Below are 13,274 nucleotides of genomic sequence, written 5' to 3'. Positions count from 1 at the left end.
AATATGGCGGTGCCAGGTGCAAAACAACGTACTACATAAGTTTTAGCGGCATTTCCCCCCTCCATGCTCCATTCTGCTACCATATATAAAATTTATCTCATGTTTTGATGTACATCAAAAACATTATGTAATGCATATGAAAGATGAATACAAATAGAAAAAGCAATATTGGTAGTTACAGAAATCATTATTTCCTTATTGTTGAATATCGAGCTTCTTTCGCGACTAAGAGAACATATGTCGGTTACGGTTTGCTCCCACTATTTTATATTTTTAGCATCCATGTGATGAAGTAACTGATCGAATAATTTTAGCGGAATTCGACGTTTTTATGCATACGCAGTTGTTTTTATCAGCTTTAATGGCGTGGTAATGAAAACTCCTTTGGCAGGCTTACTAAAATAACATTACCACAGTGGTCACCACCATAGTAACTTTGCTTTGTTGTTTGACCCTTCGACCATAAATATACTAGTATCTATGGTCAAAGGTTTGGCCATAGATGGTGAATATCAGTGGAAAAATTTGTACAGTAGTTACTGTTTGTTTGGTGCAGTGGGATATCGGATTATGGGTGACGCTGAGTTTGATGACATGAGGGCGAAGCGCTTAGGTTTAGCGCATTCGAAATATAAAGTATTTATATTTTGTTAATTTTGTTTTTGTTTCCTCCTTCCTAAATATAGTACCAACATCAAGTATTTAATGTCGCTCCATATTTTCTGTAGGAAAATGAGTTCGATAATAGGAATGCTGCAGAGGAAAAAAAACGCGAACAAGAGGAAATGAAAAATAGTATTCTTAGCCAAGTCTTGGATCAGTCGGCGAGAGCTCGACGTATGTTGTAACGTCATTTGGTGACAATTTGTTTTCGTGTTGGCTTAGATGGCCGTAGAGGTACAACCAATGTTTTGTTTCAGTAAATACTCTGATGATCGGTAAACCAGAAAAAGGTCGCCTAATTGAAGATATGATTGTGCACATGGCAAGGACGGGTCAGCTTATGGGAAAGTTAAATGAAAATGGACTCATTAACATAATGGAAAAAGTTAGTGAACGGATGCAGCGACCTACTACAACTGTCAAAGTAAGCATTGTGTTCTCACTGACAAATATAGATGATGTATGAGAGCTTTATATAATTTTCTGTGAACATACAATGTCGAGCAAATTAGTTTGTATTAGTCTATACAGAATTCCACTTCACCGTTTACTGAAAGGAATTTCGATGTTCATGATGTACATTGTATTGTGTAATGGTTTTAAGATTAATACAAGTACTTTATCTTTCCTTTGATATACCTTAAGCTGTAAATTTATTTCTATGTGATGATAAATTATTTGTGTACATCTCTCTTCAAAACTTACTGAGTCATGTCCTTGCCACTAATCAGTTGAATTAGTTCAAAGAAACCTGTGGTAAATATCATCTTTCTGCCATATAGTAGGACCTGTGTCAGATTCTATGTAAAGATTCATTACATTTTAAAATGCAGGGTATTGTGTTTAATGTTAAATGTTGTGGTCTTTTATTTACACCCATATTGGGTCTGTTTATGCTATTTTGAATCCTGTTATTCTTATTTCTTCATAGAATCAAAGGTGCTTAAAATGTTGTTGGGGTCTTCAGTCTGAAGACTGGATGCATCTCTCCATCCCTCTCTGTCCTTTGCAGTCTTCTTTGTCTTCAAATAAGTACTGCAACCTACAACCCTTTGAACTGTATTCATCTGATGGTTTCTCCCTGCAGCTTTTACCTCCCAATGCTTCTCTCCAGTACTAGACTGGTGATAACACTGATGTATCACAGTGTGGCCTATCAAGCAATGCCTCCTTTTAGTCAAGCTATGCTACAGATTTCTTTTCTTTCCAGTTCTATTCAATAACTCCTCATTGGTTACATTAACTATCCATCCAGTCTTCAGCATTCTTCTGTAGCACTAAATTTCAGAAGCTTCTGTGCTCTTCTGGCCTGAACTTATCACTCATGTTTCACTCCATACAAGGCTATGCTCTGAACAAATACCTTCAGAAATAGTTTCCTGACAGTTAAATCTTTTCTAGCCATTTCCTGTCCACTTTTTACATGCTCTCTACTTCAGCCATAGTCAGTTATTTTACTGCCTAAATAGCAAAACTCATCAACCACTTTTAATGTCTTATTTCCTAGTCTAATTCCACCATCATTGCCTGATTTAATTTGGCTACATTCCATTATCTTTGTTTTCTTCTGTTGATGTTCATCTTGTATCCACCTTTCAAGATACTGTATATTCTATTCAACTGCTCTTCCAAGTACTTTGCTGTCTCAGGGTTTTTATTTCTTGTCCGCATACTTAAATTCCTTCTCCAAATTAGTTAATTAATTTTTCTGCTTGCTTAGCGTGCAGATTGATCACATCAATGATAGGCTACAACCCTGACGGACTCCATTCTCAATCACTGCTTCCCTTTCAGACCCCTCAACTCTTTATAACTTCTGTCTTGTTTCTGTACAAGTTGTAACATTTTTCTTCTTCTATTTTACCCCTGTTACATCCAGAATTTCAAACAGTGTATTCCAGTTGACATTGTCAAAACCCTTCTCCAAATCTGCAATAGCTACAATATAGAACAGCCTACTCTTAAGAGAAATTTTAGGATCAGTATTGCCTTGCATCTTCTTGCATCAATATCTACAGGTCAAACATTGTCACACTTAGTGGGCTATTGTTAAACACGCAAGAGTACACTAACAAGAAAGCCCAAGCGATTATTCGTCCTGAAGAGTTTTGTCCAAGTAGGCCATTATGTTGTGTAAGTAGCAGATGGTGACTGAAAATTGATTTTTGGTTCCAGTGAAATGGGAGGAAGCTTCAAAAACTTATCACTATTATTTCCACAGGGTGAACAGAAAGCGTCACCAGGTTTAGCACCAGTGTGTTTAAGTCTGAGAAACAGATGAGAGTGAGCTAGTAAGTCCTGTAATTATTAAAATCTTCTTCTTCAAAACTGGTGTGATGAAGGTCTCAACGCTATTCTGTTCCGTACAGACCTCTATCCCTGTATAAATACTATGACCCAGTTTGAACTTCCTTAATGCTGTCGAAACTTCGTCTCGCTCTACATTTATTACCCGCCTCCCCCCTTTTTCCCCCCACACTCTTTCTCAGTTACCAAGTAGACAATCCCTTTATGTTTTAGGACATGTTTTATCAAGAGATCCACTCTTTTAGTCAGGTTGTGCCATAAATTTTTGTCCCCAGTTTGATACAGTACCTCATTAGTTGTCAGATATACCCATCTAATCTTCTGCCTCACACACCCCAGTATCCTTAAAAGTGGAGAGTTGCCTCTGCCATTAGAAATGTTCATTGTACACAAGATCTTTACAGATGAATGTGAATGGGATTTACTCATTTGTTCAATACTATTTCACTAACTCACAACCAAAATGTCACATTTAACCCTAATCTAGACCTCAGGTAATGCTGCAGATCAGTCTGTCACTATAACCTGCAGTGCAAAAGCTAAAATAGATAGGCTACATATTTTCAGTGCTATATTGTATTTTTGTTGTTTGCTAGTTTGATGACACATAGGCTACCACATTGTTACAGTATGAAGCTGACATCTGTCAGTATGTTCACTTGACGTGAGAATGAGAATGTAGTGTGCTATCTTCTGGTCTTCACATTTCGCGACAGGAGTCACTTCATAATGAAAACCTTGACCTAAGTTGCAGTTAAAAAAATTGTGGTTAAATGAGGTCTTATTAATGGATGCATTTTCATTTTCTGGTGGTTATGCTGTTTTCAGCATTTAAATAATTCCAATTCTTAGTTATATTAAAAACAAAGATTCCAAGACTTACCAAGCGGGAAAGCGCCAGTAGACAGCCACAATAAAATAACACACACACAAAATTTCGAGCTTTCGCAACCGGCGGTTGCTTCGTCAGGAAAGAGGGAAGGAGAAGGAAAGATGAAAGGATGTGGGTTTTCGGGAGAGGGTAAGGAGTCATTCCAATCCCGGTAGTGGAAAGACTTACCTTAGGGGGAAAAAAGGATAGGTATATACTCGCGCACACACACATCCATCCATACATATACAGACACAAGCAGACATATTTCATACACACATATCCATCCATACATATACAGACACAAGCAGACATATTTCATATATGAAATGGATGGATGGATGTGTGTGTGTGCGTGTGCGCGCGCAAGAGAGAGTATATACCTATCCTTTTTTCCCCCTTAGGTAAGTCTTTCCGCTCCCGGGATTGGAATGACTCCTTACCCTCTCCCTAAAACTCACATCCTTTCGTCTTTCCTTCTCCTTCCCTCTTTCGTGACAAAGCAACCACCGGTTGCGATTGCTCAAAATTTTGTTTGTGTGTTATTTTATTGTGCCTGTCTACGGCGCTTTCCCGCTTGGTAAGTCTTGGAATCTTTGTTTTTAATATATTTTTCCCATGTGGAAGTTTCTTTCTATTTTATTTACATCATCAGTTCTTAGTTATATACATGTAAAATCTTCATTGCCATTGTAACAATTTTGTTAATTATAACTTTTGATTTAGCTTTTAGCTTCTGACCAGAAATTGGAAAATGGTCAGTAAAAGTCAGTATTTAGACTGATTGGTTTTAGTCTGTATTTTTTAATGTTGGTGTGTAAAGTCATTTCTTCTTCTTCCTTCCAGGTGCAGCCAACTGTGTAACAGTGTATAACTTAAGACTTCTTGGACTTTCTTTTCCTTGTTTCTCACAAACTTCACATTTGTTAATGTCTTTTCTTTCTGTCCTCCTCAGAAATGTCATATATGACTCATGTTTCTACTGGTTTCTCTTCAAATGATTTCTGCTTCTGCATTCATCTCTATTTTGGATCATCTGTACTGTAATAAAAGTTTCTTGTGCATCCATTTTAACCTCCTTAGAGGAGAACTTTGACGGTGAGATGTAACTGATAATATTTTTGCTCAGTTGATTTTCCTCCATTTTTACTAGGTATCCATAAAATTTCAGCTGCTGTTTCCGCGTTGTGTGCATGTTACTTTCAGTGTACATGCAGAGCTCCTCATTTTTTCTATTCTTCAGAGGCCCATCAGTTGTCTTATGGGTTTTCAGAATTTTCTTGAGATTGTTTCTTTCCTTCCAGTCAAGTTCTTCCCACTGTGCCTCTTTATTTAAGAACAAGATACTCTGTAGGACAGAGTCTTGGTTTTATAACTGAATTCTAGTGCCCAGTTTTGGCCTCATAGGATATCGCTCGTTTGTTGTACCTGTTCTGTATTGCTTTGGAAGCAAGGCCTAATTTTTTGGTATTTCCTTTGACTGCCTCTTTATCTAGTCCATTAGATTGGATCAACTCTGCCAAGTATTTGGGTTTATCAGTCCTTTTAATCTTCCCTTATTTTACCTCAGAGTATTTCTCCCCTTGGTGCCTCTGTTCCATGTATTCCATCTGAGACATTGAGGTTTGTTTCTCCTGTAGTTTGACTCAAAATCTCCAGCATTCTTTGCACACCCAACTGGTTTACAGTTGAAAGGAAAAGGCCATTGTTAGAAGCTAAACACCCGATTTCCAAGTCGTTCTCTTCTTTCCCAATGTGTAATTCACTTATTTCTTCCAACTTCAGAGCTTCTTTCCTGGCTTTCATTATTTTTTCCAGGGCGGTATTAAGAGAACTGGGGATAACAAGTCTTCTTGGTCGATGCCTTGCTTTATGTCAGAGGTCTCGGGGATTTCTCTAAAAGAACTAACTTTTGATGTGGTGTCTGTAAGAGTTTGTTCTGTGATTTCCCTAATTTTTCTATCAATTCCGAATTCCTGTAGAACCCAAGATAAATTTTTTCTGGCAGTTGAGTTGTATGCTTTTTTGAGGCCAACATAATTTAATATTGGCCTTTGTGCTGTAGGGCAGCACACTTCTACTTCAATGTTAAGTGCAGCTGAGTTCTTCACAACTAACTTTGTCTTTAGCCAGCCTCTCCTGGGTGTCACAGTAATAGTACAATTTCATCTCTTGGAACTACGTCATTAATTTCTTCTTTATTCTGAAAATGATTGGAGGAAACTGGGCTGTTCAGACATTGTTTCCAGAAAATGTTTCATCAGAGTTCATCCTTTTAGGGACAAAGTCAAGGTATCATGTGCTCCCCTAACTCCATAAAGCAGTGTTAAAACAGAATGTTATCAAACAAGCAAAAAGAAACCCAGACTTATTCAATTACTTTTGTAGAGATACCCAAAAGACAATGATCATACCCTTTTTAATGTCAGTTAAATTGCTATATTTCCATTTTACAACAGTGACTGCACTGTTTCCCCCGACATGCTATATGTACCCTCCACTGCAGAAGCTGCCACCTGCCGTCTTTGAACGGTTATTGCACATTGACGTTGAACACAGGCAATGGTCACATTAATGTGACTGGACTTTGCTTATCTGTGCTGAATAGGAGCATGTCAGTATTATAATAATAAAGTGCAATGACTTTCTTTATTATTATTATTATTATTATTATTATTATTATTATTATTATTATTACTACTATTATTTATTATATGTGAGTCTGCAGTATGTTGATTATAGTCAAAAATAATGAGCAGGTGGGAGTTGGCTGACTCCAGGGACGATGGAGACCAGATTAAAAAAGATGCTTCTTGACCCTTGTTTCCTAATGAGAAATTTGAGTCAAAATCAGTTAAGTTGGGTTTGTGCTTACATATTATTTCTCTACCATTCCATCCTTGAACAAGTGTGGTGGGAAAACAAATATTAATGTTGATTATAGTCAAAAATAATGAGCAGGTGGGAGTTGGCTGACTCCAGGGACGATGGAGACCAGATTGAAAAAGATGCTTCTTGACCCTTGTTTCCTAATGAGAAATTTGAGTCAAAATCAGTTAAGTTGGGTTTGTGCTTTCATATTATTTCTCTACCATTCCATCCTTGAACAAGTGTGGTGGGAAAACAAATATTAAATCTCTCCATGTGAGCTCTGATTTTTCTTCTTCTAGTACAATGGCCATTTTTCCCTATGTAGGTAGGCTTCAACAAAATATTTTCTCATTTGCAAGAGAAACTTAGAAATTGAAATTTCATGAAAAGATGTTACTGCACCAAAAAACGCCTTCATTTTAATGATTGCCACTGGAACTCACCTATTGTATCTTACACTCTCCCCTGTTTTGTGATAGTACATGCCTAGGACTGGTTTCAATCCCTGTTACAGAGAGATTTTTGTAGCAAAATCTCGAACGAGTATCAAAATCTGACTGCCAGCAAATAGCACACCTCTGGTTAAACCTTCTTGGCATTGAGTGCTGTACATTAAGCCAGAAACTAATTACAATCCATGTGCAAACATATCTCACTTAAGAAAAACCAGTGTATTACATGAAATTATCGAAAAAATTCTTCCAGTGTCATCATCCATGTCGGAAAGTGCAGTTGGCTCTATACCTGTATACAATAACAAACAGAATAATTCCATTGTCATTGACAGATGACTGTGAGACAATGAAAAAATGAGAAAAACAGTCACATTAACTAACTGTGCAAGGAAGCTGACGTAGATTCATATCGCATCCATAATATTTGCATGATGTATTAAGATGGAATTGTAAGAAGTTATTAAAAAGATACCACAACCCGTGGCGTATCGTATTATAATGAAACTGTGCGTAGTTGTACCTACTTGAACAATGAGATTACTGATATTAGAGTAGTGATGGCAGTGGTGTAATGTGTCATAAATTACAGAAGTTTTTTGTAAGTTCTGCTGTTCTTAATTTGGAGGAGAATGCAAGATAATGCTGTTGTAACAGAGATTCAACCAAATGTCTGGAACAACTCAAGAGAAAACCGATGAAGCTGGACGACAAGCCAGTCAGGAGCCATCATTGGCAGATCACTATATAGGAACAGAAAAGTCAACCAGCACAAAATGTACAAGTATATATGATGCTACAGATAAATTAATTCCAATGAGTACTCCTGAGAGAGAGAGAGAGAGAGAGAGAGAGAGAGAGAGAGAGAGAGAGAGAGAGAGAGAGGAGAGAGAGAGAGAGAAAGTAGAAACAGGAAACAGACTATGTGTTACCACAAGAAGATGATAGTGAAGCAAGTACATGACTGAGTTCTGTGTCACTGTGCAGCAGAACTCAAAGGATACTGCAGGCTGCAATTGGCTAGTAGAATGATGTGTTGTTTTTAAGTTGTGAGTGGATTGAAGTCGCCTGCCATAATTTTTCTCGTGTGTCAACCTCTTCATCTTGGAAGCATCTGCACTCTACATCTTGAATTATTTGTTGGATGTATTCCAATCTTTGTCTTCCCTTAAAGTTTTTACTATCTCCAACTGTCTCCATCTCTAGTAGTATGCAAGTTATTCCTTGATGTGTTAACACGTGTCCTATCATTCTGTCCCTTCTTATTGTCAGTGTTTTCCATACATTCCTTTCTTTGGCAATTTTGCTGAGAACTCCCTCATGCCTTAGCTTGTCAGTCCACTTAATTCTCAACATCATCCTGTAGCACCAGATCTGAAATGTTTTGTTCTCTTCACTTCCAACTGTCCCACAGTCTGTGATTCACTACCATACAATGCTGTGCACCATATGTATGTTCTCTGAGATTTCGTCCTCGCATTAAGTCCGATGTTTGATACTAGTAGACTTCTCTGAAGAGGAATGCCCTCTTTGTCTGTGCTAATCTGCTTTTCATGTCGTCCTTGCTTCATCCATCATGTGTTGTTTTGCTTCCAAGGTATCGGAATTTCTTAACTTAGTCTACTTCATGGTCTGCAGTTTCGATCTTCAGTTTGTTGCTAATATTGTTTCTGCTACTCATTACTTTTGCCTTTCTTCTGTCTACTTTCAGTCCATATTCTGTAGTCAATTAACTCTTCATTCCATTCTACAGATCATGTAATTCTTCTTCACTTTCACTGAAGATAGCAATGACATCAGCAAATCCTTATCACTGATATACTTTCACCTTGAATTTTAGTGCCAATCCTGAACCTTTTTATTTCTGTCATTGCATCTTCGATGTATAGGTTGAACATGAGGGCAAAAGGCTACATCTCTCTCTTATACTCTTTTTAATCCAAGTATTTCATTCTTAGGCTTCCATTCGTATTGTTCCCTCTTGGTTCTCATATATATTGTATATTATCCGCCTTTCTCTATAGCTTACCCTTATCTTTCTCAGAATTTCAAACATCTTGCGCCATTTTACATTGTCAAACACTTTTTTTTTGACAAATTCTGTGAATGGTTTTCCTAGCGCTACAGATCTTGTGAATCTCAATCACAGTAGTGATATTGTCTCCTCCAAACCACAACTGTTGCTGACGTTTTACTCAAAACCAACACTACAGTTGCTGAACCTGTATCAACATGCTCCATGTGCTGGACAAGAAATTTACGAATGATGGGTGGCGCCACGGCTGGCTATGCTATCACTTATGTATGTAAAAGCTTTGCCTAGTGGAAAAAGCACCAAAACAAGGAAATTTATGGAATCATTTGAGGCTACGTGACCTTTTTCTTTAAGTCATGGTGCATTTTTCATGATGAGCTTATGTGGAAGAAACGTGTAACCTGTAAGGTAGTTCAGGGAAATGTAGGTGTTTGAAATTGTTTATTGGTGCATAAAGTTGGATTTAGATTTTGATTTTGTTTTACTGTTGAAATTGAATATATATTGTAAAATGTAGGCCCGGCCATAGAAGGGACTAACTTGTTCACATCACTATTCCAGTTGAAAGTAGTATGCATTGTTATCTTGCAGTGCAAGCACAGACAGTGAGTCCAGAAAATGCCTCAGTGGTGACAGTTTACTATTTGTGTCCTTAAATTTATTGACAATGCTGATGGAAAAGTTGACAGAAGAAACAAGGAAAGTATTAAAGTTAAGTAAATGGTGTGCAAATTACAGCAGGAGGCACACATTGCAAGAGGAAGAATAAATGTGTATAAAGTAAATATCTCAGTGAAGATACGAAGAGATCTATTATTAAATGACACTTTCTGCAATATCATGTACACCACAAAGAAATGCTAAGTTTGTAACATGTTCTCAGGTTTAGTCTCATAGAACTGGACTTAAAAGTCTAGCACAGAAATTCTGAGAAAACTTGTTCTGCTTATGTGATTTAGTTTGGAAAGATGCGGGAATTAACAAGTCTGCGTGAAAAATGCATAGTTTTAAAAAAAGGAGGGGGGGGGGGGTGCGATCATTGACGTTAGATTTTAAGAAAGAATGATGTATCCAAATTAAAGCAGCAGTGTTTCTCTTTTATCACCCAGATTTATGCAGAGCTCTGTTTAGAGACATTAACAAGTGACAGTTGTGTTGGAAGAATTTGTGTCAAAAAAACATAAGACTCCATCAACAGCTAACGTAGTTATGGTAAGAGAGACTACTTTAAATTTTGTGAATATTCTGAAAAACAAATGGAACAGTTCAATCTTAAGGAGGACTAGCTTGATCACTTTCTGATCACTTACTGCAAAGTGCGAGTAGTGACGTCATCAAGTTTGTGCAGTAGCTGGTACTCATGGTTCATGGAAATGCTACAGTTGAAAGATACTTTTCTGTTAATAAAGGAGGTTTAGTTGAAAACTTGTAAGAACATACAATTGTTGCAGATGGAAGTGTTTACAGTGCAATCATTCGGTGGTTTACTTAATAGTAAGAAACAACTGAATTACGAATGCGGTTATACTAGCTGTGAAGAATGCTTCATCAAATAGAGCAGAAACCTTAAAAAAAGAAGAAGAAGAAGAAGAAGAAGAAGAAGAAGAAGAAATCTGATGAAGTGGCCAGTCTTAAAAGAAGAACACTTCAGGAAGTAAGAGGTTAAAAGTAAAAAAAACAAATAATTATAGAAAAGTCAAAAGAATTAGTCGAAGTTTTGGTTTTTGAATTTTCCAGCTTAGCTAAGAAACTTAAAAACTTAATCTTTTACTGTGAAGTTTAATATTTGACATAAATTTTGTACCTTCAAAATTGTTCTGTTGCCCGAAGGAAAATTGTTTTCACTACATTACTAAGTTAAAACAATTTGTATTTTAATTGATGTGATGACGTGTGTGTGTGTGTGTGTGTGTGTGTGTGTGTGTGTGTGTGTGTGTGTGTGTGTGTGTGTGTGTGTGTGTTTAAAAATAGTCATACCTCATACTGTGTGAGAGTTTAATGAGTATTTGATGAATAATATACAATGTCACAGATAATTATTTATGTTGACATACAATTTAAGTGCTGTAAGAATTATTACATTCAGCTTTCATTTCAACCAGTTTTCATGTTCTTAAAAGTGTTTTTTGTCAATGTACTGCACATATTTTTGAGAGGTCATGATGAAAAAGTCATGAACTTGAGCCTCTGAAAATCTGTAGACACTCTGCTCTCGAGATAGGAGACCTTTTCACATTCCAAGGGTGTAGATAATGTTCTGATTAAGTTGATCATAGCTCACATGTTTATTTAAACAACTGATTCTGTTGAGGAAACATTTTGTTTCAAGTAGTTGAAGTTTGTATTTAATTGTCTCATTTTGGAAAATACATGCTGTAATACTATTCGTTTTGTTGCCAGTTTGATCGACGACGAGCGGCCTTGGATGATTCTGATGATGATATATAATGAAATAGCTGGAAGAAAGAAGGAAACTGCAACTGAAAGAAAATAATCTGAAATTAATTTAAAAGGACTGAATTATAGAATTTTCATATCCATAATATTGTTTATGATACATGCTCATTAACTTTCATTTAATACAAGCTTAAATTCTTTATGGAAGCTTGTAAAATTACACTGCATTAAATGATGAAAATAATTTCTTTTTTAAAACATGTACAGTATTTTTCCACTAAAAGTGAAATCTTAAAAATTAAGTGGGTAAAGTATTGACTTTTGCTAAAAAGTTTGCTGTTGTTGTGTTGTCAACACAAATAACTATTGAAGTACTGTAGTGACAATTTCCCAGGCAATGCAAGGTGCAGAAACTAGAAGAAAAAAAATTGACACTAACATGTTTATATCAAGTACTTTGTATGCTGGAACAGGCTGACAACCAAACAATAATTTGTGTGTGTGCGTGCTTGCTTATTTACAAGTAAATTACAAAAATGTATGTAAATATCACTGGTCCACATAAATACCCCATTATGTTATAGTTGGCATGTTAATGTATTGTTGTCATAACTCCTGTCAACTTCCTATTTTTAGTATTTGTTTAATTATTAATTATCTTATCTTATATTAATCTTTTGTTATAAATGCCTCATAAGTTGTCATTTTCGAGTATTTCCACCAGCTGGACATGGCAACAGTTCTTTATGCTATAGTGGCTGCCCTATAGTTAACATTGTCAACTTATTTTGTTGTATTAGTAACCAAAGAATTTTGTGGATTCTGCACTTCTACAGCATCTGGCATCATGCTATGATATTATACTTCAAACATCTGCAAGTAGAATGTAGGTGCAGTTACGTTCGGAGTTAGTGATTAAGAGAAGACATGGAAACTTTATAAGGCAAAGAGTGGGAGAGACAATTCTAGCATTCTGGTTTATTTTTTTATGTCAACTGAATAAACTGTCAGAATCAAACCAGGACTAGTTATCATACAAAATGTGTGATTATTAAAATTAATCAACCTTGAGTCACTTTGTCCAGGTTTTGAGGCAGTTGTAAAAATGTCTTTCACTAATATCTTTACAGTGGCAATGCATCTGCATGAGGTAACATTGCTGCACACTGAAATACCGCTTACCGTGCCACAAAAGTTTGCCAGAACATATAGAATATCAGCAATAAATGTCATAACTCAGAAATTATCAAAGGTAATAAAATGTTTAACTTGTTCTATTTCTTTCCCCAAAAGTGCATTGGGTTTGCATCAAATGTAATGTGCTGTAAGGTCGAATTTCGACTCTGAATCTGCTTGAATCTCCAGAAGAACAAGAAATATATTATAAAAAATATACTCATGAAGCAGCAGCAGCAGAAGTCACACACACAAAGGTTTAACTTTTACAAGCTTTTGGAGCCAAAGGCTGTTTCTTCTGACAGAAGAGTTGAAGAGGAAGGAAGAGGGGTGAAGGAAAAGGACTGGAGAGGTTTAGGGAAAGGGGTGCAGTTCAGAAAAGTCACCTTGAACTCTATTAAGAGGAGACTTATCGGACACCACTGGACGAGATTTAAAACCTGAGAGGTTAAAGGTTGAAGACAGTATAATAAGCAAGACAGTTTTGCTATTAAAACATCAT

The 13,274-nt window shown here is 36.4% G+C and overlaps 1 protein-coding gene across 1 annotated transcript; it reads left to right on the top strand.

Annotated features, from left to right (window-relative positions):
• The first annotated feature begins 465 nt into the window (after positions 1 to 465).
• LOC126354338 (programmed cell death protein 5) lies at positions 466 to 12,667 on the top strand. The gene is made up of 4 exons (XM_050003908.1): positions 466 to 636; positions 729 to 837; positions 921 to 1,087; positions 11,600 to 12,667. Exons 1-4 carry the CDS (start codon positions 481 to 483, stop codon positions 11,645 to 11,647), a joined length of 480 nt encoding a protein of 159 aa, XP_049859865.1. The 5' UTR covers positions 466 to 480; the 3' UTR covers positions 11,648 to 12,667.
• The last annotated feature ends 607 nt before the right edge of the window (positions 12,668 to 13,274 follow it).

This window comes from Schistocerca gregaria, chromosome 3 (genome assembly GCF_023897955.1).
Source record: "Schistocerca gregaria isolate iqSchGreg1 chromosome 3, iqSchGreg1.2, whole genome shotgun sequence".
Taxonomy (NCBI): domain Eukaryota; kingdom Metazoa; phylum Arthropoda; class Insecta; order Orthoptera; family Acrididae; genus Schistocerca; species Schistocerca gregaria.
Note: the sequence above shows the minus strand (reverse complement) of the source record. Positions and strands in the feature narration are given on the sequence as shown.